The sequence below is a fragment of the Lissotriton vulgaris genome, chromosome 6 (assembly GCF_964263255.1).
Source record: "Lissotriton vulgaris chromosome 6, aLisVul1.2, whole genome shotgun sequence".
Lineage (NCBI taxonomy): Eukaryota > Metazoa > Chordata > Amphibia > Caudata > Salamandridae > Lissotriton > Lissotriton vulgaris.
Genome location: NC_141694.1, coordinates 365,709,527 through 365,737,024, shown reverse-complemented (window position 1 = coordinate 365,737,024; position 27,498 = coordinate 365,709,527). Strand labels below are relative to the sequence as shown.

Sequence of the window (27,498 nt, the reverse complement as noted above, 5' to 3'; positions counted from 1 at the left end):
AATGTATTTAATTGAATCTATTCAAAAGCAAGCTGTTGATGGTGAGAAACTAAGCCTGTTCATGACTGGCCCGATGTAGTGGACAAGTCAAGTCAAGTCAAGTCAGAGAATTCATATAGCGCACTACCTACCCAGAGGGTCTCAAGGCGCTTAGAAATGGGAGGGGGATTACTTGTCAAATATCCACGTTTTAAGTTGCTTTCTGAATGCTAGGTGGTTCTGGGTGAGGCGAAGGTAAGCGGGGAGTGAGTTCCATGTTTTAGCAGCCAGGTAAGAGAATGATCTGCCTCCCATGGTGGTCTTGTTGATGCGAGGTACAGTGGCGAGGGCTTGGCTGGAAGAGCGAAGTTGGCGGGAGGGGGTGTAGAAGGAAAGTCGTGAGTTGAGGCATTCTGGTCCGATGTCGTAGAGTGATTTGTGTGCGTGGGTTAGCAGTCGGAAGGTGATTCTCTTATTGACGGGTAGCCAGTGGAGGTCTTTCAGGTGGCCAGAGATGTGTTCGTTGCGCTGGATGTCTAATATGATCCTGGCTGAGGCGTTTTGGATTCGTGCCTATATTTGTTACAGTAATAAAGAACATAGGCATTTGTACATAGACTCAACACTACTTTTAGCGCTTCTAGTGGCACTCAAGGTCAGAACTATTTTTTGTCATCTTAACTCTTTAAGGAAGATCTTACCTGGAGGAGACGAAGGAATTTCAGGCCTCATTTGCCCTGGTCGGATTCAGGCTGAACAACGCGAATGCCATTCAATAAGGCCTTTTATTCTTCAAGTTAAAGTGGCTAAGTCACCCTCAGAATGTGCCACTATGAACTGTCTGAGGGGCAGCTGTCGACATCTTGTTGGGTCAACTTTGACTGTCCTTGAAGACGTATCAGGTTTAGGATTCTTTGGCTGGTACTCCGATCTTCATATGATCAAAACGGGGTCTTTTGTGGAGAATGCTTCATTTCTCTACACCAAGTCTAATTAAAGCTCAGGGTTTACATTAAGCCAGGGTTACATATAGCACTTTTTCAGTACACGCCCTCTACATCTCACTACCCACTGAGCTGAGAAGTACTTTCAGTCTCACTCACTACCTTTCAACGTCAACTGAAAACCTGATTTTCTATTTGTAGTTAATTAACCAGTGAATGTCAGGTCGTTAATTGGGTCAGCAAAATGAGAAATAGGAAGGTAAAAGCACTTTAATATTTGAAACATAACATTAAACACAAACTTATAAGAATGCCATATTTGTGTATGTCTCTTGCTACCAAAGGTGTTCCATTTCAAAGCACTGCAGTCAGCAAACATCATTATTACCCCTCTCAATAGTACTCAGTTCATTGACTGTATATGGTTGAAAGGCGGAGTCCCGCTCTGCTGGGATTTGAGCCGTGGACTTGATAATCTCCACAGTGAGCTCTTAATTGACTGAGCTCTCTCACATAGTAACTGGCTGTGAAAAATACAGCTGGTTCACATTAGATACTGTGAACCATATGGGTATTGTTTTATGATGAAAACCCATGTATTACACAAATATTGCGATCCGTGAGTATACATAGAGTTATTAAAACACAGCTTTATTCACATTTGATAACTTATTTCATTTTCAATGTTAATTGCTACAAAGCATGATAAAAATAAACCAATGGGCCCACGTCTCAAGTAAAGTTTAGCAAATGGATGAATGAAATTGGCATAAACGTATTATAACAATATATGATATTTGAGTGCTCTTGGTACTCTATTGATAACGAGTCTTCCATCATAACTTAAAGAGGCAAAGAGCCAAGGGTCTGCAGATGACCATTCAACTGCATAGACACTGTCTTCATGCTCTTCATAGGTGGCTATAATACTGTCTTGAAGGGGCTCTTTGGTCCTAGAGTGACAAAAAATTAAAGTTAAGGATTAATACAACCAGTCAGTATTAGGATGGACAATTTAAATAAACAAGCACACTTTGTAAAGAGTCTAATTAAACGCTCAAGCAGTATATTCAAGTATAAAAGAAACTTGCTGACCATTAAAACTACTTATGTATGAGCTTAGTATCAGAAAATTCGATTGTTCCATTTTCAGTACAATGGCTGGATACAAAGGCCAGTTTTAGGATGCCTACCTACGGAAAACTAAGTGCAGCTCAATTAAAAAGCTGGTCTAATGTAACCTTATAGAAAGTGTTATTACTTCATGGTCAATTATGGAGGTATGTTCCATACACACGCTTGGTCTTAAACTAGTATTCGACGATTCATTTTCACGCTTATACATTTTAATGTGACAGGTTGCAGCACATTTGCCTCGAGTCCAAAATCACCTTTGCAGAAGCGTCCCCCTAATTTGGCTTCTGGATAGTATCCCTCCCTCTACAGCTTGCCTATGAATATTGCCAAACACTTATCTTATCCCTTCACTAAATCGCGTCACCCAATTCCCATCGACCCCATCATCCAAACAGCTGCACCATTCTCACTACTGTTTGAGGACTTATTTATTTGTTACTCTATGGCAACCTGCAACTTTAAATTTACTTTCCTCACTCTTCTTTCGACCCCCGGCAACGTTTGCCTCCCAGTCATCCTGTCTAACAGGGCTCCACTGGGGTACCACATTCAGCCCTGGCAAAAATGCTCAAGGCAGCCATGTTACTTTCTTCTCCACCCATAATCTCTCTTTCCATCCCTCCATTCTCGCTCTCTCATTCTCTCCTCCCTCTAGGATTGCTTTCTCTCAACACACCCCCTCACATTCCTGAGGCCAGCCTGTGCCTGCTGTTCGTAACCTCGGGGAGCTGGAGATGAGAGGCACCAGGAGTAGCCCTTGTTCACGGCACACCTTCTGAGTAGTGCTGGCACTGATCTATCAAATGCATGGTGGCTCTGCTGAGAAGGGTAGGTACTTTACTATTAAATTATGGCAACACTGCAGTAGCTGAGGCGTGTTGGCACGATCTCTTCAAGGTACGGCAGCTCTGGACAGCAGCCATGCTGGAGAATGATATTAATGTTCAAAGTATTTCAACTGGCACAAAAGATCGTTTTTATTATAATTTAATATCGGTAAATAACATTAGATTACTTTGACAATAGTATCACTAAAGATGTGCTAATATAGTAAATTGAACTCTCAGTTTAAGCATTCCCCACCCTCCAGCGCCCTGAGACCCTGAGACCCTCACGGGTAAGTAGTGCGCTTTATAAATGCTATGAATGATTGATTGAAAAATTTAACTATCGACTTAGCTAATCAAATGTTTTTTTTAAAAAGAGTAAAGCTGGACTGGTGTTATGGGTATGGTTTTTGCAGGATGAACACTTCTTGCGCTTTCCTTTGTCAGGAACGTGGCGAGATCTGTGGCTGACAAACCCGTGTGAACATATTTTAGCATTGAGGGTCTTGCAAAAAACGAACCCAAATTGTGGACCTGAACATTTTGTATATACACACAGATTTGTTAAATGAATCTGAGCATACGCAAAATATATATTTTGCCATCTATGCTAATTTTCCCCCTTACTATGTAAACCACATACATTCAATGCTAAATATTTCTGTGAAGGTTGAAGTAGTGAAAACAACTCCATACAAACATTGAAGCCGGTGTACAAACCATTTTTATGGTCGTAAACATGTTCAATTCAGAGTTTGCAACCTCAATAATGCCTTTTGCAATGTACTAAACCCTTTTTTATTATTCAGTAACTTTTTTCTCACTCCTAAAACAGGTTTAGAAATGGATAAGGAATGGCTATTTGGAAGGTTTGCCGGTGTCCCTTCTCATCCATATATACAATTGAAAAGTTACTGACCCCAAAGTCGGGGTGGTAACCTATTTGCAAAATACGAAGGGCTCACTTTGGGACTCCTTCGACTGTGGGAAAGTTAAAAAAAAAGTTTGTTCGGGAGGAGGCAGTGGTCCAGGTCCGGGCTGAGAACCAAAACCGGCCTTGGCAAAGTGCTCGGCCGGCTCCCTGGGGGTGCGACCGAGCTCTTAGCCGGGACCGGTTGTCGGCCGATTTTGTTACAGGGCCGATTTTGCAGCTATGCTACAAAAACGGCCCTGTAACAAAAATGGCCCCCAGGGAACAAAACCGGCCCCCACCCTTGCGGCGCACCGGGGGATTGCCCGGTATCCGCAACGGCCAGTCCGGGCCTGCCAGTGTCGACACTAAAACAAACTTTTAAGAAGTTTACAACTTTTGTTTAAACACACTCCTTTTTCTCTTAAGGAAAATGGGCTGCAATTCAAAAACAATATTTTAAAAACTAATCACAGACGTGCTGGTCTACTGACCCCCGCAGGTCATCATGCCTCCTCTAATTTTGCAAGTTGCTACCTGAGGTAGGTCAGACTGACAACCATTACGATTAAAAATGTTGTGAACCAATCTATTAGTGGGGAGGTTGGTTCACAAAATTCCACACTAGTTGTAAATTTACTGTTTGCAATTTGCAGCTATTAATTTGCAACCAATATCTCGTATGTTTGGTCCCATCATCTGCTGTCAAACTATGTTGAACAGTATTGTTTGTGTTTACCTTCAGATTACGCCAAAGAAACAACAAATGTTAAAGTAACTGAGAAAATCCTATGTTAGAATGCCAACAAACACACAAAACACTGACAGTTTTTTTTCAAATAAACATTTTAAAATGAATTTTAAAATTAAAGTCATACTTCTCCTCTTGGTGATGATCCTCTTGGTCACTAAGATCTTCTTCATCTACCAGATGCCCAAAAGGTTCAGATGAAATAGAAACCATGTTTGAAAGAATTACTCTACTGTCACTGCTGCCAGTGAGGACCAACTGGTCATGGGAATGGTTGTACCGGACACTCCAAACCCTACATTGAAAAAATAACAAAATCTCTCAGCAGTTATATTTTTATTCGCAAGGCAAACAAGTTACTTACTTTTGACAACACTCTTTCTGGTGATAGACTAGCTTAGGGCACCTTCCTCACCTTTTGACTATCCCCAGGCACTATACTGGATTCAGAAACTCCAAAAGCAGCGCTCCTTTATTCCAATAGGCGGCACTGAATCTGTTCCACTCGAAGTGATGAAAGAATACGGCGAATACGCGCCACCCATGCACAATGATGATTTTATTTTTTTTGCCTTTTTTCTGTAAACAAATTTTATTTAGTTGTATCAACTTAAGTAGGATCAATACAATGGGATGTAAGAGTGACCATCGTACTGCTGATAATATTTATCACCAATCATAGTTATTGGTCATACATTGTCATTCACAGCTTCTTGCCACCTACGTCCTTCTTTTCAAAGGGGAACTATAGTCTTCAGTCCCATACGAGTTCTCAGGCGAGCAATGCTCTATGCCCTTGTGCCTGGAAATTGGCATCCAAATTGTCTGCTTCAGTCCTCACTCATGACAATCTCAGTGAACAATAAAATAACAAAACTCTCCCTCCCTTCTCCTCCCTCATCCCTATGCCCACCCCCACCCTCAGGCATGTCCCTTTATCATCTGGATCTCAGTAGCAAATAGCATCTAGTCAGGCAGGGTATCGGACTCCATAAATTAAGTAGGAAAGTATCCAAAGAGGGGTAGCCACTATATAGAACAAACATGTAATCCCCTGATCTATCGGCTCAGGTAGATCAAGTGTTTCAATCCCCACAGACATTTCTCCTCATTCAGGCGGAGGTTCGTCATCGTCGGTCGGGTGCTTGAGTAAGTCCACTAACGCCACCCATGCTCTCGCCGTGTTTAGCAATTTTTCATTACCTGTTCTCTTGGCCATTTGCAATCTAACAATCCCTTCACAGTCAGCCCACTTTGTGAATTCTCGCAGCTACCTTAAGACGCCACGTGCACTGGTCGCCATCCAGTGGCTGGTAATTTCTCGTTTAGTCAGGACAAGCCCCAGGTCTATGAATTTGCTGGTAACCTTATTGCGGGCAGTATAAGGGAACCAGTGTAATAAGCAATACCTCGAAGTCCGAGTAGTGTCTCTATCCGTTATCTTTCCTAGTTTAGTCGATACTGCTCTCCAGAACCCCTCCAGTAATGGGCATTCCGAAAACATATGCAAAAATTCTGCGTTTTCTAACTTACACAGCGGGCAGACTGTTCGGGCCCCAAAGTACTCATTAATTTTGTGCGGGGTGAGATATGCTCTTTGGAGGACATAAAATTGGATTAGCTGGAATTGCGCATTTCTTTAGCACTTCCATGCTCTTTCTACCAGTGCTTCCCACGGCTCCTCCTCTATGGGTATCCCTCAGTCTGTTTCCCATTTGAAACGCAGCCTCTCCAAAGGAAGCCTGATCTCCTGGGTGAGGTGCCAGTATAGGCAAGTGACCGCCTTGATGGTCCCGACCACTGATACCACATATTGGCATGGTAAAGAAGTCGGCGGTTCCACCATCCCCTTCTTCCAATGCTTACGAATGGCTGCCGTCAGTGCGGCATGTAAGAGGAAGTCCTGCCTAGGAAGCTTGAATCACTCTAACAAATCATTAAAGGGTAGGAGGGTATTGACCTCGTAGAGGTCCCCAATAGTAGAGATCCCCGCTTCTTACCAGCCTGAAGCCCCTGCCAGTTGCCCTCATGTGGTAATGCCTTGCAAACTAGTAACAGAATCTCAGGTGCATATGGGGGCCCCTGTTTGGTTCTTTCACTAGCCTGGTACCAACCTTGTTGCACCACCCACATATCCCTATGGGCCTCTCTTTCGCCTAAGGGGAGCCGTAGTAGCACTCGAGAGAGCTGCTATAGATCCAGGTCCATGCCCCCATGGTCCTCCCCCGTGCGAAATCTCCCCGCAATACATTTTGTGAACTACAGCAGTTGAGCAGCGTGGTAAAAGGCCTCGAAGTCTGGCACTGCGAATCCCCCCTCCTGTCTAGGTCTCATCATGGTGGCAACGCTACCCTGCGTCTCCCAGAGCCCCATAAAAATCCTGTATTCATGGTGTTAAGTAGGGTAAAGAATTTTCGTGGTATCCAGAATGGTAGTGAGGCAAAATAATAAAGTAGTCATGGCAGACTGACCATCTTTAGCAGCGCCACCCGCCCTGCTACCGACAGTGGGAGAGTTCCCCAAAATTCAAAGTTACTCCTAGTCGTTCGTAACGGCCTTCCAATGTTACCTTCCAGTAAGACGGTGGCTGCGTGGTAAATGCGGACTACCAGGTAAGTCAGGCATCTGCTTTCCCACGCTACATCCAAAGCGGCGGATAGCTCACTTGTACTACTCAGAACAGGGAAAAGGCACGTCTTATTTCAATTGACCTTTAGGCCTGCCACCCTTCCTGGTCTGGCCAGTTGTCCCCTGGCCCCCCGTAGCTCATCTGCGGCATTTGCGAGGAACATTAGTAGATCGTATGCATATAATTCAATACATTGGGATTGGCCCATCCCGTCCAGTCCCAGATAGTATCGTCCCGATCGCGCATGGACAGCCAGAGGTTCCATGGCCAGCACGAACAGGAGAGGAGACAGCGGACAGCCTTGTCTTGTTCCCCTGCTCACAGCGCAGGCCTCTGATATCACACCCTGTGCACACCCTGGCAGTGGAGCTCTTATACAATATTTCCGTCCAGGTCACAAATCCCGCGCCCAGCCCAAAAGCTCGTAGAACTCTAAAAAGATATGGCTATTCAAGACTATCGAAGGCCTTTTCAATGTCGATCGACAGTATGCACGCCTCATCCCCATCCCGAGTTGGGCGGTCCAGCAGCCGGAGCAGTCGGCGGATATTTATGGCCGTGTTCCGGGATGGAATAAAACCTGCCTTGTCTATATGCACAAGCGTCATCATGTGAGTCACCAGACGGCTAGTTAAGATGCGGCTTAAAATCTTGTAATCTCGGTTGAGCATAGCGAGGGGGCGGTGGGCGGTGCGGTCCCAGGCCGGTTTATCCGGTTTTAAGAGTGGTATGATTATCGGTTTCCTTGTTGATGCAGGCAAACACCCATCCTGCTTCTATCCATTGTAGAGGGCCATTTTTCTTTTTGCATATTTATATAGCACGAACTCGACCCGAAGGTATTGGAGCACTTTACATGAGCACCGTATTTACAATACACATTCAGGCACAGGGAGATTAAGTGATTTGCCTCGAATCACAGGATGTGGACGCGACCCCGAGGCTCGAACCCTGGTTTCCAGCACCAAAGTCAGCAGTCTAGCCGATGGGGAGCCAAGGCATCACCTATGTGGTATAGAACTCAAATGGGAGCCGAACCGTGCCAAGGGTTTTGTTTCTGGCCATGCATTTCATGGTGCCCTTGACCTCACCTAGTTCTATATTTCGACCCAGGGACTCCGCTTCATCTGCCTCAATTTGGGGTAGTTCTATATCCAAGAATCCCTCCCTCTCTAACACCATCGGATCTAGCTGGCTCTGATACAGGGTAGTATAGTATTCCAGAAACTGTGCATTAATAGCTTGCCGTCCATAGTGGATCACTCCATCCCACCCCGTGGTTCTAAGATTGGCGTTCCTCTGAGCGCTGGATTGGCCAGCCAAGCCAGCAACGCCCTAGTCTTGTCCCTCTCTGCATGGGCCCATGCTGCATATGAGCTGTGATAAAATAATCTCCACCACTCTACCTGGACCGCTAGTTCTTCTCTGGCTCCTAGAAGATCTGCCTGTCTATCCACCTTTCCCGGTCTATCTCTTTCTACTTCACGGAGTTGTTGTTCCACCTGCTGTATATCGTTTAGAAGGGTCCTTCGCACACCCACCACTTCCCCAATACAGCGACCCCTTATGACTATGTTGAAAGGATCCCATTCGATGTGAGGACTGGTAGCTGTTTTAGCATTATCCTGGAAGTACTCCTCTATAGCAGTTCCTATTGTGTTTTGAAAAACCTGATCTTCTAGTACCTCTGGGCGGAGACATCAGCTAGGGATTGAGGACCTAGTTCGCACCCAGTCCAAGGCTATCAGAAGGGGGTTGTGGTCGGATATCGTCCTGGCTAAGTACTCGCTCAGCATGATCCCCAAATGGACATCTGGGGAGCAGAGAATGGAGTCCAACCGAACATGCAGCTCACGAAGAGCCGAAAATAAGGGTAATCCCTTTCCGTTGGATGATGAACTCTCCAAGTATCCGTCAACCCCCAATATCTTTGCTAGTCTCATCAGGCTTCTGTCACCCTATATGTAGGAGCGTCAGGGAGCGGTGGATGTGAGCGGTCCAGGTTAAAATCAGTAATGCTATTGAAATCTTCCCCCAAGAGCACAGACCCAGTCAGGACTTGTGCTAATGTCTGTGAGAGCTGAGCAAAGAATGCAGGCTGGTCAATATTAGGGGCGCATATACTCCCTATAGTTATATCTCGGCCATCAAGGCGCCCCAGTACTACCACAAACCTGCAGTCAGTGTCTATTATTTGTTGGAAACATTGGAAGGGAACTCCCGCTCGCACCCATATTAGAGCCCCCTTGCAAACGCTGAATACGTAGTGTGGAACACCTGCCCCCTCCAGCGGCGCTGTAGCGCCACTCCGACTTTCTGTGTTAGGTGGGTTTCTTGTAGCGATGCAATTTGCACTACTCTTCTTACCAACTAAGCATGGAATTTGTGTCGTCGACTCATAGTGTGCATCCCCCTAACATTCCAGGTCATACATTTGATGCCTACGGAAGAACCCATAGCTCAATCTCCAGTTCCTGTCAGCGTAATTCAGTCATAGCGACATGCCTGACCCCAATCCAACTTTCCCCAACAGTAAAACCAACCCAACTCCCACTCCCCAGGAAAGGTACACAAAAACAGGTCCGCATCCAAACAAAAGCACTCAAACAATGAATCATGAAGATGGCAGAACATGCTCCACTATCAGTGGACCCAGAGCCCCCCCATCACCCCCTTGTAGGAAACGTTCAGTAAACCCCCGTAGTACCTGCGTGATCTCCCGTAGTGCACAAACTGAGCCTCTAGGGCCTCGAGGCAACATTAGGCAACAAATAATCCTCTGTACATACGACCTGCTGTCTGATCAGCCGAACACCCCATCCACTGTCTGTGGGGTAACGTCCGGGAGTTCAGTGTCAGAGAGCCCATGGACACTGCTCGATCTTGAGCTCTCAGATCTGTCTCGCTCGGGGTCCGCCACTGCCTGTACTGCTCTATGTCGTTCCTGGCGCCATCCAGCAGGCAAAGGGGCACTCTGAGGTGGTGAAGAGGAGGTCGACCGCCGTCAGGGAGAGTGTAGTTGCAGAGAGCGCGTTCCGTCGCAGCGGCGAGTTTCTAGCCAATCCCAAGCATCATTCGGGGTAAAAAAAAGTGTGTTTCTGCATCTGCAGTTAGCCTGAGGCGCGCTGGGAACAACATGGCGTAGGGGAGATGAAGTTGGCACAACTTTCGCTTAACAGCCAGAAAGGAAGATGTCTGCCGCTGCACCTCCCTAGTGTAGTCCGTGAAGATCATCACCCTGCTATTCCCGATCTGTAGGTTCTGCTTCTCACTGGCTCGCTGTATAAGAAAATATCGATCCCTATAGTGTAGCAATCGCACCACCAATGGACAAGGTGGGGCACCAGGTTTAGTTGGTCTGGCTGGGACCCTGTGGGCACGTTCTAAGGCATAGTAGCGAGAGAGACCCTCTGAGGCCACCTCTGTTTTCAGCCAAGTACTGGACCACGTCTGCCCCCTCTTCTCGTTCTGGTATCCCTACTATGCACAGATTATTTTTTCGTGAGCGCCCCTCGCTGTCTTCGGCCCTCACCTCCAGTACTTTGATCCTGGTTTCCACTGCTTTCAGGGCGTCTTGTAGGGTGGCTACCGTTTCCGGGATATCCTTCATGGTGTTCTCATTGGTCATCATCCTCTCCTTAAGTTTGCGGTGATCATCTTTTCACAGGGTGAGATCCATCCCTATGGCGTCCATCTTCTTCTCCAGCACTTCTCTTGAGGAGGTGATGGCAAGCATGATATCGGCCAGGGTAGGGTCTCCAGCTGTTTTCTCCACTCTTCCTCCAGCCACTCTCTCATCGTCGTCAGTGTGTTGCTCTGATTCGTCCACCAGCAGGACCTCGAACCCCTTTTTTCTGGAAACCCGTCCCATCATGTGATCGGTTGGGGAAGGAAGTAGCCTGGTGTGGGAGTTTCGTAAGCCCCAACCCCCCGAGTCAGGGTATGTTCGAGCGCACACCAATGGGCGCTGTATCGTCAGGATTCTACCCCTCGCGGACACAAGGCGGCCACCTTCAATAAGCAGGGACTCTAATTGGTCTCCTCAGGGCTCACAGAGGCGCGGTAGTGATCCAGTTAGCAGTGTAGTTCCAGCGCCATGTAGGGGTCTAGCAGACAGACAGCAGTGCAGCATTACCTCCTTAGCGCCTCCCGTCAGCAGAGTCCGGGTCTGGCTCGATCTATTCATGTGGGAGGCCTAAACAAGCCCCACCTTCTAGAACGTGTCACCACTTGCACCACTAGTAGGTCCAAACTTCACCCATGCACAATGATGTCAGTTTATTTTGGAAACTTGTCAATGCCCTCATACACAAAGAGCATCAGCAGATTGGAAGGACCATAAAGCAGATTCCTAAATTGGGATTTTTTTCAGCTGGAAAAGGAAACTATTAATCAAAAAGGAAAGGTGGGAGGGCAAAGAGCAATATGTGGTATCCACCAGAAAGAGTGTTACCGAAGGTAAGCTCTTCTAATGGATACTGTTAACTGCAGATTCTTCAACTTGTGAATAGATACCAAAGCAGTATCTCCTGAGGAAGTGGGTCTGTGGAGTAGCTAAGATCACAAATTCCTGCAGGACCAATGGGCTAAATACCCACCTCAATGGACCCGACTATCAAGGCAATAGAGCGTTATAAAAAATGTGCACTGATACTCACGTAGCAGCCTGGCAGATATACAGGCGTGGCACTCCATGTGCCAGCATAGTGGTAGCAGCCTTGCCTCTGGTGAAAAGAGCACTCCCTTCTGGAGGCTCCTTCTTAATTGATGTGCAGCAGATCTTTAATACAGAGGATTATCCACTGCAACATGGTCCACTTCTGCACCGCCTTCCCCAACTTGGTCCTACAATGGTCTGATCGTCCACCCAATGTTCCTTGGTGTGATTGGTGTAAAAGCTCAGCACTTCTTTGGGTCCAAACGATTTAGCCTCTCTTCTTTTTAAAATAGATGAGGTGGAGCAAAAAGATCGGAAGAGAAATGGCTTGTCCGACATGGAAACGTTATCAGTAATGCAGCTTTAGTTCTTAACATCAATTTGTCTGGAAAAAAGTGGTGTAAAGCGGCTTACCAAGAGGGCCTTAAGCTCATTCACAGGATGAGATGATGATATTGCAACCCGAAAGACAGGTTGGCGGGTCAGGACAACTGTGCATTGGCTCAAATGCAGTAAATATGAAATAAAAGAGAACCGAATTTAAGTCCCACTGTGGTGTCACAGACAGCTTTGGCAGAAAGTTATGTTGCAAACCTTTAAGAAAATGCATGACAACAGGTGATTTGAACAAGGATGGCTGGCCTGGAAAACTTATAAAGTTAGTGAGAGATAACAAGTAATCTTTCACAGTGCCCACTGCAGTCTCTGCTGAGTGAAAGACAAACGAAATGACCAGACATTCAACAATTTGGCTTGCAATGGGTCCGTCTGGCGATGCTTCACCACACCACATACTTATACCAGTGCACGGTGTACACAGATTTTGTTGAAAGACACCTGGCTACCAGGTTACATCAATGACCTCGGAAAATCTGCTGCTCAATCTCCATGCATGGAGGTGCAGGTTGTGCACTCCAGGGTGCAAGACACTGGCCTACTGCTGCAACAGAAGGTCCTCCTGAAACGGTAGCCTGATCGGAGGATAGATGCTATGGCCCAGAAGTTCTGGGTACTACATGGCCCAGTCCAGAGCCACTGTGATGACTTGGGACAGTTGTTCTTGATCTTCTTCTGATCTCTGAGCAGGAGAGGTAGCAGTGGAAAGGCATACAGGAGTTCTGTGCTCCCCTTTATACGGAATCTGTCTCTGAGAGAAATCTTTCTAGGGAACTGCAGTGAGCAATAGGGTTGAGATTGTGCATTTTCATCAGTGGCAATAAGATCGAGCCGGTGTTGGTAATACTGTCTGTTTGGGCAGCCTGAGAGGCTACCCAAACAGACAGTATTAACACAGTAGGCAAGCCGCTCCCCCCTGCCCTCGAGTAACCCCTCCCACTCTCCCGTCTCTCTGTATGCTGCTGTGCTGCAGCATACAGAGAGAAATGACGTCAGTAGGGCAGCCGGCCGAACCAATCACAGCGCTGGCTGCTGTGGAGGGGAGGGAGGCTGCCTGCCGCCTTCTGATGACGAGCTCAGCCCAGAGGAATTCGAATGCAGCGACGGCGGGAGTCGCAAGTCTCGAGTCTAAGTCTGGACTTAACAGGTAAGTTATTTCACTAAGAGCCATGTTTGTGCTCACTGTGTATGTTGCCTTTACAAGTTTTGCCACACTTCCTTTTCAGTTGGAGTGACAGATGTTAGGGGCCGAGACCTCTCCAAACGCCATGTGGCTCTTTTGGTCTTTGCTGGTATATGTGCTTGGATATTGTGTGTTATTTGGCCGCACCTCTTTGGATAGGAGTGGGCTGGGCAGCGACTGCATCTGTTAGCGGCAGCCGCAGGGCAGTGTCTGTCACAAAACCTTTGACTAGACGCGGCGGTTCGTCTTTACAATACACACTGTGCCTGTTACATGGCCTGGAGGAGGGTGCTGCAGAGCGCGGGAAAACAACCCCAGAAGGGGCTCTGATCTGTCTGTGGTTGAGGAATGCTCCTTTTCTGTATTTTTGTGTATAGTTTTGCGATTAAAATAATCGGAATTGGTTAGACTGAGTCCCCGGAATGGTATAGCGCACATTCTGCCATATGTATGAACTCATAGCGCTTTTGGCAGTTCATAGAGCTTCCCACACGTTTCGGTGTTACTATGACAGGCAAAGGTCGGGTTCAGTTTGTATAATGCTGTGTACTGGTCATGTCCCTGGTTAGGAGGCGCCGTGCGTCTTGTTCATTGTTGCGCTGTGGGTGGCGGATTACGGTGTTTGAGGGTAAAGGTCGGCACCCACATTGTTCTGGTGTTTCCACGCAATAAAGTAACATTTCTAGTAATGCAGAAAGGTGTTGCTTTCCGCCCTACTACTTTTACCATCTATCAGCCGCCCCTGCTATAAAGTTTGTTACTGTTTTAAATATTCAGGTAGTATTGCACTTCAACTAAAAGAATAACACTTACATAGGTATACAACACCTACACTCCTTTGAATTTACATAATCACAGATTGTAGTATTAATTTCGTCAATATTATATAAAGATAATAGTGCCCCTATTCTAGAATGTATTCATCCCAAATAAAAGTGAGCACCAGAAAAACCTCAAGACCCAAACCTGTGCCAGTCAACAGTTGCTAGACCCATTACTGATGTTGTTTTGTTGGCTGTGCAAGTTCTCACTGAAAAAGTGTAGTGCTCTCTCCTTTAAACATGGCAGAATTCACTTACACTAAATTTGCATATTTAATTTACGTGTAGGTCCCTAGTAAAGTGGTGCTATATGTACCCTGGGCCTGTAAGATGAATGCTACCAGTGGGCTGCAGCACTTATAGTGGCACCCACTTAAGTACACAAAACAGTGATGGGTGGAATGCTTAATTTAATCTCAGCCACAGTTAGTCACTCGGGCCGCATATCAATCCATCACTATTCTGCACACTATGCCACTTCAGTTTTGACCCACCTAATCAATCAATCAATTAGGGGGTTTATAAGCGCACTTTTCAACCATGAGGGTCTCAAGGCACTGAGGGGAGGGTGGGGGGCGGGGGTGAGGTTCAGTAGGTCTGCTTAGCTGAAGAGTCAGGTCTTGAGGTTCTTCCTGAAGGTGTTTAGGGAAGGGGCGTGTCTGATGTCTACCGGTAGGTCGTTCCAGGTCGTGGCTGCGATGTGGGATAAGGATCTTCCGTCTGCCCTCGATCTGTGAATGCGCGGGGTTTCGGCCATTGCGAGGTTGGAAGATCGGAGGTTTCTCTTGGGTACGTGGAAGTTGATTATGTCATTGAGGTATTTTGGCCCGTTGCTGTGTAGGCATTTGTAGCGGAGTCTTTGTAGGTGCTGGCTGATGTGTGTGTCCTTGGGGATGTCGAGGACGAGTCTGGCGGTGGCGTTCTGTATCGTCTGAAGTCTGCGGAGTAGGGACTTGTTGATGCCAGCGTAGAGTGCATTTCCATAGCCCAGCCTGCTGGTGATGAGTGTGTGGGTGACCGTTTTTCTTGATTCATGTGGAATCCATTTGAAGGTCTTTCGGAGGATTCCAAGTGTGTTGAAGCAGCTGGAGGTGGCGGTGTTGACCTGTCGGTTCATGGTGAGTGATGAGACGAGTAGGATCCTGAGGTTCTTGCCGTGGTCTGTGGGTGTACGTGTGCTTTCGAGGGCGGTCGGCCACCAGGTGTGGTCACATACCGAGGGGATAGTTCCAAGGATGAGGACTTCTGTCTTCTTGGCGTTGAGCTTCAGGCAGCTGTTGGTCATCCAGACTGCAATGTCTTGCAACATTTTGCATTCCTTTCTGGAAGTTGAGTTTGGCGGTGGAGGGGTCTTTGGTGAGGGAGAGTATGAGCTGGGTATCGTCGGTGTAGGATACGATGTTGCTGCTGTGTTGTCGGATGATGGCAGCAAGGGGGGGGCCATGTAGATGTTGAAGAGGGTCGGGCTCAGAGACGACCCTTGTGGGACACCGCAGGTGATCTTCGTGGGATCAGAGAGGAAGGGTGTCAGTCTGATCCTCTGGCTTCTTCCAGTGAGGAATGATCGGATCCATTTCAGGTTGTTCCCTGTATGCCGGTGTTGTGTAGTCTGGCAAGTAGTGTGCGGTGGGAGACAGTGTTGAAGGCCACTGATAGGTCGAGTAGGATGAGTGCTGCGGATTGACCCTGGTCCAGGAGGGTGCGGATGTCATCTGTGGCGGCGAGTAGGGCGGTCTCTGTGCTGTGGTTGCTTCGGAATCTAGATTGGGAGGGGTCGAGGATGGCGTTCTCTTCGATAAATTGTGTCAGTTCCCTGGTGACTGTCTTCTCTGCAACTTTAGCTGCACAGGGGAGGAGCGAGATGGGCCGGTAGTTCTTTAGGTTGTTGGGGTCAGCCATGGGCATCTTGAGCAAGGGCCTGACTTCTGCGTGTTTCCAAACATCTGGGAAGATGCCTGCTTTTAGGGGGGTGTTGATGGTGCATTGTAGTTCGGGAGCGATGGCGGCTGTGGCTCTGGGGTAGATGTCAGGAGGGCGGGGGTCGGTGGGGGCCCCCCGAGTGGATGCCTTTCTTGGTCCAGGCAGTGTCTTCCGTTATGAGCGGTGTCCAGTTGGAGATGGTGTGTCGGCTGGTGTCTCAAGGGTGAGTGGGTTCCGCTGTGGCATCTGGTGGGTGGTGGTTGAAGTCATTGTCGCAGATGTTTTGGGATGGGGTGATGTCTGTGGCTTCGCTGCGTGAGTTGTTGAATTCCTGAATCACACTGAAGAGTTTTTTGGAGTTGGTGAGGATTTTGTTGTGGGTAATGTTCCTCTTGGTGGTTCTGATTTAGTTGTGGTAGTCCGTCGTGGCGTCCTTGTATGTGGAGTAGCTTTCGCTGTTTTGGTGTTCCTCCAGTTCTTCTCCAGGCGTCTTCAGTGCGCCTGCGATTTTGGAGATCGGTGGTGAACCAGGCGGCTTTGATGGGTCGCTGCTTTCCGGGGTGGCGAAGCGGGTCGAGCTTGTCTGCGCAGTTGTAGAACAGGTGTGGAGTTCTCTGGCTGCACTGTTTGCGTCGGATGCCCAGGTGCGGTCGTCTCTGGTGACGTTTTAGTGGAGTTGTTCATCTGTAACCTTCCTCCAGTTCCTTTGTGGTGGACGTGGGGCAGGTTTGGGTGCCTTGGGTTTGATGACTGTGAAGTGTACGCAGTGGTGGTCGGTCCTTGGCGGTTGTGTTGTGTGACTGAAGTGGACGGTGTTTGCTGCGGCGAAGATGGGGTCGAGGGTGTGTCCTGCTCTGTGGGTTGGTGTGGTGATGAGTTATTTATGTCGGCGAGGTTGTCGCGGAGGGTGGTGGTCGATGGGGTTGTCAAGGTGGAAGTTCAGGTCTCCGAGGAGTATGTAGTTCATAGAGGCGATGGCATGAGGTGCAATGAAATCTGTGGTGGTGGTGGCAAAGGGTGTCCGGGTGTCGGGTGGCCTGTAGACGAGGGTCCCTCGGAGTGTGGATCTGGGGCTGGTCTGGATCTGGAAGGGCAGGTGTTTGGTGGCAGGGAAGGTTTTGCTGGAGGTGGTGAGGCGGAGGATGTTCTTGTGGGCGATGGAGAGGCCTCCTCCTGGGTGATTAGGGCGGTCTTTCCTGTGGATCTTGACCTATATGCAAATCAGCCTGGACCCTGTTCCAATAGAGACTGTCTTCACTATATGATCATTATCTATGATGATCTTGTCATGATGCCCACCTTTAACCACTGACATTTGTGACATTGTCATTGAAGATGACCAAATTTGATCTTGGTTTAGTGTAACAAATGGATCCATTGCCTTAAGGAGCTACTCATCCTCAATACATTGCTCTTCTAGTTTTTCATCGGAGTCATCACTTTCATCTGTACTTACTTGTGTATTTTCAAAACTTTTAATGGCCACTACTTTGATTTCCTAGGACAGAGGTCATTGCAGTTTCATTTATTGTTCCACAAGCAGGGGTCTAGATTTAGAAATTCCTTGTATTCATCCATACTGGCCTGTTTGATTACTGAGCCCACTTTCCTTTGGGCATCTATTAGTACCTTTAGTTCCACAATATAATTCAAGTTGCCCATCTCAAGTTTCATGTTTTTATTGTCTCCTTCAATTGTGTTTCCCTCTGTTTGGTTCCAATCATGGATTAGAGCATGCTCTGTCTGCTGGCATTGGTGGAGTTGCTGAATTTTAATTTCTAATTCTGAGGGCACTGAGTGGTGGACTGATGCCCCCACCCTCAGTTTGTTGCTCAATTTTTGATAATAGTACTTTTTTATTCCCTTGCGGGAGGTTGTTTGCTAAACCACTGCAAGTTTGGCAGAGGATCTTGTAATTAGGGAAAAGTTGCATTACTTCTGTGGGGGCAGACTCCTTGCTATTCTTACCAGGGTTTGCCTTGGGCCTTGTTGCATATGCTTTTAAGAGAAGATAACTTTTTGTGCGCATCCTTGGTTGTACAGGCTTTTTATAATTGTGTAATCAAAGACTTGGAGAGAGGACGTGGCCTAACAGGCAAGGGCGATCGATCTCAAATCTGGGGAACCGAGTTCGAGTCTCGACAATGATGCTTAACATCCTGTGATTCGGGGCAAATCACTTAATTTTCCTGTGTCTAACAAAAATGAATCTGTTCTTGTGTAATGTAACTGGTTGTTATGTAAAGCACTCTGATACCTTCAGGTTAAGTTTGCGCTAAATAAAACTCCGGGAAAAAAAGACTGTTCAGCATACTGCCCCCTGACTGAAAGCCTCCCCTGCACTACAATTATGCCTGGAGATATCTTCAACAGCCTGAAGTGACCAACAGCAGTAGAAGAGCATAGGATGGTGCATATCAGAGCCTATTAGAACCTTATAGTGTGGTGTTTGGTTGCCTGGCGATGCAATACTGACAATCTCCTTTTGACACATCTTGACATGGGAGTGGGAGGTTGAATGGCTTTGCTTCAAGAAGGACTATCACTCTGCTGCCATGCTGTGTAACCCTGATGCACTCCTGCCTGAGTGAAGGACTGGATTTGCCTCTTGAACCCAAGACCACGAGAGTGAATCCAAAAGCTAGCGGGCTGGACTCCTGATCAGAAGCTTCAGGGACGGAACAGGCTTCCTCATTCCAGCACCTGGACTCTGCAAGCTACAGGTCCTACGCTCCCTGGTGGTGCCACCAAAGCCCTGGACCCCTGGAAATGTGCCTTAAGGTGCTCTACTAGCCCAGGCTGTAGTCCCAGCAGAACTGACACATCTAAGCCGTAGGGTGATATAGGTGCCGATGCGCGACGCATCACCTCACCAAACTCTGCATCAAGGCAGTGGCGTTGTTAGTCAAGTGGCGTTGTTAGTCTCCAGCACAGAGCTACGCACCCCCACCCGCTGCCTTTTAAGAACCACCGCTGTGTGATGCATCCTCGATGCAAGCCTTTGCATCACAAACCCCTTGTTTATGGCATTCTCGACAACGATGCAGGCCTCCGCTTCACAAGCCCCGTAATCTTCAGAACCAGCACATGAGTGACACATCTTGAGGGAGGACTTCTCATCACAAGCCCCTCATCGGCAGCACCTTCGAAAACGACACAGGACCTAGCATCACACCTTTGCACCTCCTAGGAAGCAACATTGCGCGACACAAGCTTGACGCAGACTACGCATGGCTCAGCAACCAGGATTTAAAGAACTCTTGTTCAGCTGGCTTAACTGGCTCCCTGAAGCCAGCCCACGCTCCAACGTGATCGGCCTGAAATTGGGACTTTGTCCCTGTCCAGCTTGACCAGATAGCCACAGGTGGCGCTTGTACTTTTTGACGCTATTTTCACTTAACTCTTCAAAACTGCATATATGCAGTTATACTAACTGGATTTTTGGCGTTTTGGTCTTAAATTATTTATTACATTTTACTCTCTTTGTCTAAATTGGTGTGGAATTTTTCTTTTGTTGTGTTTAACTTGGTTACTGTTTGAGGTGTGGATAAATACTTTACACATGGCCTCTAAATTAAGCCTGACTGCTTTTGCATCAAGCTACCAGAGGATCAAGCACAGAATAATTTGGGGTTGCTTGTGACTTCACCCTGACAAGGATTAAGGTTGCCGTTTGAATAGGGTTTTACCTACCTCCACCAGTAACCGAATTTCCTACAACACTTTTGCATAAAAAGCGACTGACCAATTAACAATGGAAAAAGTCATAATTATTTTTTGATGAAGTAGGCATAAATTTCCATTTAATTCAAACTATCACGTTTTCATGCCATAGAAATATTCATTCTACATGCATGGCTTTCGTGAATGTTTTTTTCACTGATAAACTTTCAATTAAAAAAAATATTCTTGGGTGACACTATCTGATGTTTTTTTTCTTAAATTAAACGTTGTAAAAGTATGACCTTGTCACAGAGAATAAAAGCTGTATTCGTAGAGTTTATTTCACCTTTTCAATAATTTGCTTGTGGATGCCCCTGATGCATCCACTTGAGTTATTTCCTTGAAATAATAATCATAAGTGACTACATATCAAACTATAAGTAGTATATATAATTAGTAAACAACTTCAAGCTAATTAAGGTACAAATATATGATTTTGAGGTCTCTTACTCTCTAAAGATATGTTGTGTGCTTAAGTGGGAGATAGATGCTTATTCAGAGAAGCCTGCAATACACACAGAGCCATGCACACCAGAATACTGAAATATCTACTGGACAAACACGGGCTTGTAGGAACGTCTCGTGCCCTGAGGAGTTCTGAATCTCTCCTACTGAAATCTGCAAGGTTAAAAAACACAAATGCTTGAAAAGTCTCAGTAAAAGGACCTAAGAATCGGGAAATCTGTCCCACTGGAGATCCACATCAGCCCATCCTTTGAAACCTTCAAGAAGAGCTGCAAGGCCACCATTGATCCAGAAATACATTCCTTCCTAACTTCAGACCCAACGGATCCTGCCCCCTTCCAGAAACAACACACAATCCAAGCAATTAGGAGCAGCCAGACAGAAACTATACTAAGACCGCTCATGTGTTACATTTAGTAGCCCCCTCATTTTCACTCGAGCCCTCCTTGTGCAATCTACCCTCAAAACTTATCCACCTACCAGCAACTTCTAAAGGATTTCCTCCGATTAAGTCTTTCTGTTTTTTCCGAACTTATGGAACTATAACCATGTGGAACTTACTATACTCTCGAGTTCAAATAGTATTTGTTCTCTTGTGCCTTGGCATATTCCTGAACTTCTATTGTGCTTGTTTAAATAGTAATGTGTTATTTTCTTGTGACTAGGAGTTTTTGCTTATGTCCTGGACAATTGTTTTGCAAGTTTTTTCTTTCACTGTAAACTGTTCTGACATCATTGAGTCTAGTAAATAAATACATTTCGAAACATATGAGAGCAAGAGAGAGAGGTTTATTTTTATGCCACGATAGGAAAATAAATGTGGCCTAATAGCACAGATCCTACGAGTAACAGTACTAATAAAAGTGGGCAAAGGTACTGGGCACACGTATTATGATCACTCAAAATGTCGGTGTACACACAGTAGATGTGCTTGGTGTCCCGGATAAACGGAGTAAGTTTTTTTTTTTTAACCATAGAGTTTCAAGAACAAATCAACGAATTCCGCCAGTCTTTTTGTGGGCCCCCTAGCCCAGAGATGATCGCTCTTCCGATTAGATGACGCACAGGTGTCATATTCAAGAGTCAGGTAACCTCACCTCTGATTCTTTACTTTCCCTACAGCTGTCTAACGGTCAGTACATTTAGATTTTGGATTTGAATCACCTTAGTTACCCCGGTTATTTTCTTCTTTTTTCTTTCACTATTATACATCCAGTTCTTGCCTTTCCTTCTCTCTGCAACCTTGCATATTCCCCCCCCTGCTTTTTCTCTTTTTCCCCTAAATCTTACTTTTCCGTTTCCTCTATATAAGGTCCAATTTGTTCAGGCTAAGATTTACGTTACACTTTATGTCCCCTTTATTTCACCCACCCACACGCTTTCACAGTACCATGTCTAGGCTTTTGTTTCTATAGGTTACCAAACATTATGTCGAAGCGCATCAGGCGCATAACAGTTTAATTTTCGTATGCTGTCTTTTTACTCTCCCACATGGTACATCCTATACAATTGCTGCATATTCAGTATGTCATATTTTTCTTTTCTGTTCTCCACACATTTCCCCATGGGGTTTCCACTATTAGAGGGTTGCTCGCCGTTCATCACTTCACCTTTGGCACAAATATATGTTATGGAATGTTGTCCATATAACTGTACCACACATCTTTTATCCTTCCCAGCCCTGAAGAGTCACGGGTTACGACCCAGGTGATGAAACACGTGTCGGCTGGTAATCATATCTTGACACACTACAAGACTTGTATATAGACTATCCACCAAAGCTACCACTGGTGTCGACCTATGTGACATTTATTCTCATTGTTTATTACTGTGCGTACACTGACATTTTGAGTGATCATAATACGTGTGCCCAGGACAATGCACAAAATCATTGCAACGACCTAGTGGAATTCTTTTTTCAAAAAATCCAAAAGAACTATACCTCCTTTTCCCTCATTCACACTCACCCCGACTGCACATCCGCCTGCTACCGGAACAAGAGCGGCATCCCCCTAAGACTATGGAGAACTTCCCACCTCTGGACTCAGAGACGCTCAACCTCATTATGCAACAAGTAAAGTCCGGCTGCCCCTGTGACCCAGCACCCCCACGCACTTTGTTGTCTGCCACTCACAGCATCCTCAAGATTGAGTTACCTAATATAATATATTCTTGAATTTTAGAATCATGAGGAAATTGTCCTGATGAAGACACATTGTATGTGTCGAAACGCGTCGATAGACAACAGCACTTTCAATAAGTTCTGGGAACCATCAATGTTTTGATAAAACTTTTTCTCTCCCCGAACATTATATATTGTCCTGATTGAATAATTGTTTCATTTTTATCTCATTTTAAATATAATTTTTTGTATGATTGAACATGTCCATATCAATTTTTATCATTATAATTAAATTTTCTATGGCATCATAATATGTGGTTGCTCTTATTTTCTTCTTGTGTATGTCTTATTGTATCACACTATATTCTTTGCCGGATATTTGTGTTGCTTTTTGCCTGGGTATTTACCTTTGCCATAAACTGCTTTGCCCTGACCCAGGATATTTATTCTATTCAGGGGGTCCCTGTTCAACTGCATAACTCACAGCATCCTCCCCATCATTTTGGACATGCTCAATGCCTCTCTTTCCACAGGCATTGTCCCAACTCCCTGGAAACAGGCAATGGTTAGAGCACTTATTAAGAAACCAAATCTGGACCCTAACAACACCAGTAACTATCGCTCAATTTCTCTGCTTCCATGGATGAGTAAAATCTTGGAAAAACACATCAATAAGGTTTTGACTGAGTTTCTCAAGACTAACCATCTACTCGACTCCTCTCAGAAGGGCTTCCGCCCAAAGCATGGGACGGAGACCGCGTTGGTTGCTGTGACAGAAGAAGCAAGGGGGATCCTGGATCGGGGAGGATCGGTGGCAGTCGTCCTCCGCAATCTAAGCGCCGCCTTTTACATGGTGAACCACAGAATAATACTACATCGGCTCCTAGGTTTGGGAGTCTCAGGGAAAGCCATTGCTTGGATTCAATCCTTCCAGTGTAACCGGTCATTTCAAGTCTTCGAGGGTGATACCATCTCCCCCAGCAAACCCCTGCGTTGTGGGGTACCGCAGGGCTCCTCTTTGAGCCCGACTTTATTTAATGTGTACATGAGCCCACTAGCTGAGATAGTTCGTCCATTCGGAATAAAGATCATAGCATACGCCGACGACACTCAGCTAGTGGTATCTCTCAATCAGCTCAATCCACATAATGCGCAGGTTAACCTAAAGGGCTGCTTAGAAGAAGTCAACAGCTGAATGACTTCGTTTTGCCTGAAATTGAATGGAGACAAGACGGAGCTGATGCTCCTTGGCAGTTCTCATGCCTCCTCGATCAATTCAATCTGGCCTGTTTGCCTTGGCCCATCCCCCACACAGAAGGACACTATAAAAAGCCTTGGTATCTGGCTGGACAAATCTCTCAGTTTCAATTGTCAGGCGACCAAACTCTCAGCCACTTGCTTTGGGATTCTCAGGCTTATCCGGAAGATTCTCCCCCTGCTGCCCTTTGAAGCAAGACAGATTATAATCGAAGGCTTAATCCAGTCCACCTGGATTTTGGTAATGCCCTCTACTTAGGAGCCCCTGAAAACACCCTACAAAAGCTGCAAATAATACAAAATTGTGCAGCACGCACTCTGCTGCAGCTTCCCCGCCGTCTCTCAGTTAAATCCGGCCTCAGAAGTCTCCATTGGCTTCCGGTCAGGGAGATAATTAACTTTAAGACCCTTTGCATTTCCCACCAAGCGTTCTGGAAAACAGGTGCTGCTATTAATCACTCCCCGATTACCCCTTACCACCCTACTAAATAGCTCCGTTCTGCTCAGTCCTTTCTTGCTACAGTTCCTAGGATTAAAAGATCAAGATGTGGGGGTTGATCTTTTTCCTACAACGCGGCTAAACTGTGGAATTCTCTTCCCCTCCATCTGAGATCCCAGCCCAACCTACTCCTGTTCCGCAAACACCTAAAGACCTTCTTTTTCACAAAAGTATAATAAATTCCTGTTAACAGTTTGACCAGAAGGAACAGCTTTTTAGCGCTAGGACGCCTCAGGGCAGCTACCGCGCTTAATAAATCTCCTTTTTAATTCATTCAGGACCTTGGACCAACCACTAGTGTGGGTCTGCACCCACCTTACCACAGGGGTTATTCAGGTTTTTCCCCTGACCTGACAGCACCGTGATTTTACTTGTTCTCCTGATACCACACCGTTAACCAGCTTGAGCGCCATTCTTCCTACCAACCTTAATCCCATCGCAGAACAGTCACAGTACTAATAAAAGTGCATTCACACAATTACTACTATTGTGCAAAGGCCACATTCTGGTTTAGTACCGAGGTACAGCAATACTGATATTAACAAAACGTTTTAATGCATGTAATAATTATTTTACACAGGGATACAGCTCTCCTAATAGTCACACAATCTCTACAGTGTGAGTTTGTTTTGCTGTACATATGTAATATCGGATTTGTTTATATAGCTTTTGCTAAAACAAATAAATCTGAGCAAATGCATGGCATGAAACATTTATGCAGAGTATAATATTCTATTTTTTACCATTGTTAAGAGAATGGAGGGTTGTTATGCCTCACTCGAGGTTTCATCTCTCTTGAGTCATGGCCCCACATTACACAGTTAAAAACTGTGATATTGTTCTGGCTCACACATAATAAAATCACTGAAATTCGCCAGTTATCGTATGCAACGCACATAGCGCACTTTTCCCATCAAAAAGAGGATTTTGAAAAATACTTCGTTTTTTTGTTATACAAAATGAAAACAATTTACAACATCAACATATGGAGGAACAACATTGTACATGGCGGAAGAGACTGGACAATATGTATTAATGATTGTCATCATGTACATAAAAATTCATAAAGTTCTACCACAGCTTTAACTGCAAGTAGGAAAGCCATTCGATATTTTCAAAGACATCTAGTATTCAACTATTTTAGGGCAGTGGGAATGAGCTCCTAGAAAAAATCAAGATTAATAAAAACTTCTGAAATTAATTGTGTTTTCAGGGTGTAAGGCAGGGCTGTCGTTTGTTCCCTTTTCATCTGTCAAGCCACAATTTGTAACCGAGAACATAAGACCGCTGTGCACACAGACGTCCAATGCAAAATCTAGATTTAGAACATTCTGTAATCATTTATGAACTGACAGCATACCATGAAGCAAAGTATGGATGCCACGTGGGACTCAGACAGACTACAACCGAGGGCCAATATGGCTTCATCTGGGTAAAGAAAAGATTAAGTATTTGAGAATTAATTTTGCTGTCAAACATATGATGCAGTATATGAGCAAACAATCTCTATCTTGTTGGAGCAGCTTTATAAGGATCTTGAGCAGTGAAACAATTTACAGGAACCAGGGTTTGCAGAGTAGCTAATATAAAACTGACATTTCTTCCCCGCTTATCATACTGTATGTTCTATAAAACATCTCTATTAGGGTCTTCAGTCCAAAAGAAATAATCACATGTACTTGAACGCAAAAATTGACTCCCTTAATTTTCTGATTGACGGAGAATTATAGTTACATTGAGAAATAAACATGTCCATATGACACAATTAGCTCCAGTATACCATCACGTTAACACCACCCAGGATAAACTATGACATATAACTGAATTGGGTTCATTCACCCACTCGCATTCAGTATGTGGCTCCTAAAATATGTACAATAGATACTGAAGATACAAGCAAGGCCAAACACACACTTATTCATTGGGATAATGAAGTTCAAGTATTTCATATCTCTTCTTACTTAGGCCTTCTTACACCCATAATTGGTGATCCATATTCTGGACCAGGCCTTCAAGAGGGCATTATTACTGGATGGAGTGGAGGACGTTGGAAACCTTGGGACACCTGAGCAGCACACACTGGATGTCCTGCGAAAACGTAGGTACATTTTCCGCATAGCATCCAATGTGACTAGCTACCCAAATTGCCAAACCACCCGAAGGCCTCCCCCTGCCGCTCCACCTGGCCGGGATTTCAAAAATTTCATAACCCGTTCTGCTCAAGGGTTCCCTAGCCCACGTCTCCTGAAAGAGACAGACATCACTGTTTCCTATTTGGAGATCCCAGTCAGTTGTATGTATCTTATTTACAATCCCCGCCACGTTCCATGAAAGAACCTTCAAACATTGAATACAAACCCCTAATCCTGCCCCATCAGATGTTTCTGATGCACTGTCCATGGGTGGATCAGCAGGTTCCAGGACAGTTAGGGGAGCTAATGTTGGAATCGGAGCACACATGGCTACAGATATTGGATTAGTGGCCGGTGTACTCTGGGGTAAGGTAGCTACTTGGCCTCTAGGGCTATCAGAGATTAAACTACTCCTTAAGTATACCATCACGTTAACACCACCCAGGATAAACTATGACCTATAACTGAATTGGGTTCATTCACCCACTCGCATTCAGTATGTGGCTCCTAAAATATATACAATAGATACTGAAGATACAAGCAAGGCCAAACACACACTTATTCATTGGGATAATGAAGTTCAAGTATTTCATATCTCTTCTTACTTAGGCCTTCTTACACCCATAATTGGTGATCCATATTCTGATCCAGGCCTTCAAGAGGGCATTATTACTGGATGGAGTGGAGGACGTTGGAAACCTTGGGACACCTTTTCACTAATTGTCCATCCAACACCTTTGAGCAATGCAAAAAAAATTCAAGGTCATGTTTAACAGGGATCACTATGTCCAGAATGGATCACTAATCCTAGGATTAAAAATAATTTGGCAGAGCTAATAGAGCGGGCTTTTTGTCTAGAGGAAGTGTATTATAACAGTTGGGTGCCTGTATGTGTTGCTTCAGCTGTTCTAGAAAGAAAGTAACATGCTGTAGCAATATCTTTAGCAATATGGGACCTGGGAGAGGGACTCTTTTATTGAACAGACCGCATTGGCAAAATTAATCAATACCCCCAAATAAACGTGTTATAAAAGGGAGTCAGAAGATGAGGTTTGCGTTGTGAGTGGTGATTTTACATGTCACCCGCAGCAAAATGTTGCCTAGTAGATGCTTTTGACCACGTGTGAGTATTTTCTGTACAGCTTT

At 45.6% G+C, this 27,498-nt stretch overlaps 1 protein-coding gene across 2 annotated transcripts in view; it reads right to left on the bottom strand.

The window, feature by feature from the left end:
* Positions 1–1,553: 1,553 nt before the first annotated feature.
* The window catches only part of EIPR1 (EARP complex and GARP complex interacting protein 1), a 919,114-nt gene continuing 893,169 nt past the window's right edge, over positions 1,554–27,498 (bottom strand). For both annotated transcript variants that reach the window (XM_086926388.1, XM_086926389.1), the window contains 2 exons: positions 4,676–4,843; positions 1,554–1,876 (listed from right to left, as the gene is read on the bottom strand). In XM_086926388.1, the coding sequence (XP_086782514.1) occupies positions 1,702–1,876; positions 4,676–4,843 (343 nt within the window). In that variant the 3' untranslated portion in view covers positions 1,554–1,701. The remainder of the gene's footprint in view (positions 1,877–4,675; positions 4,844–27,498) is intronic.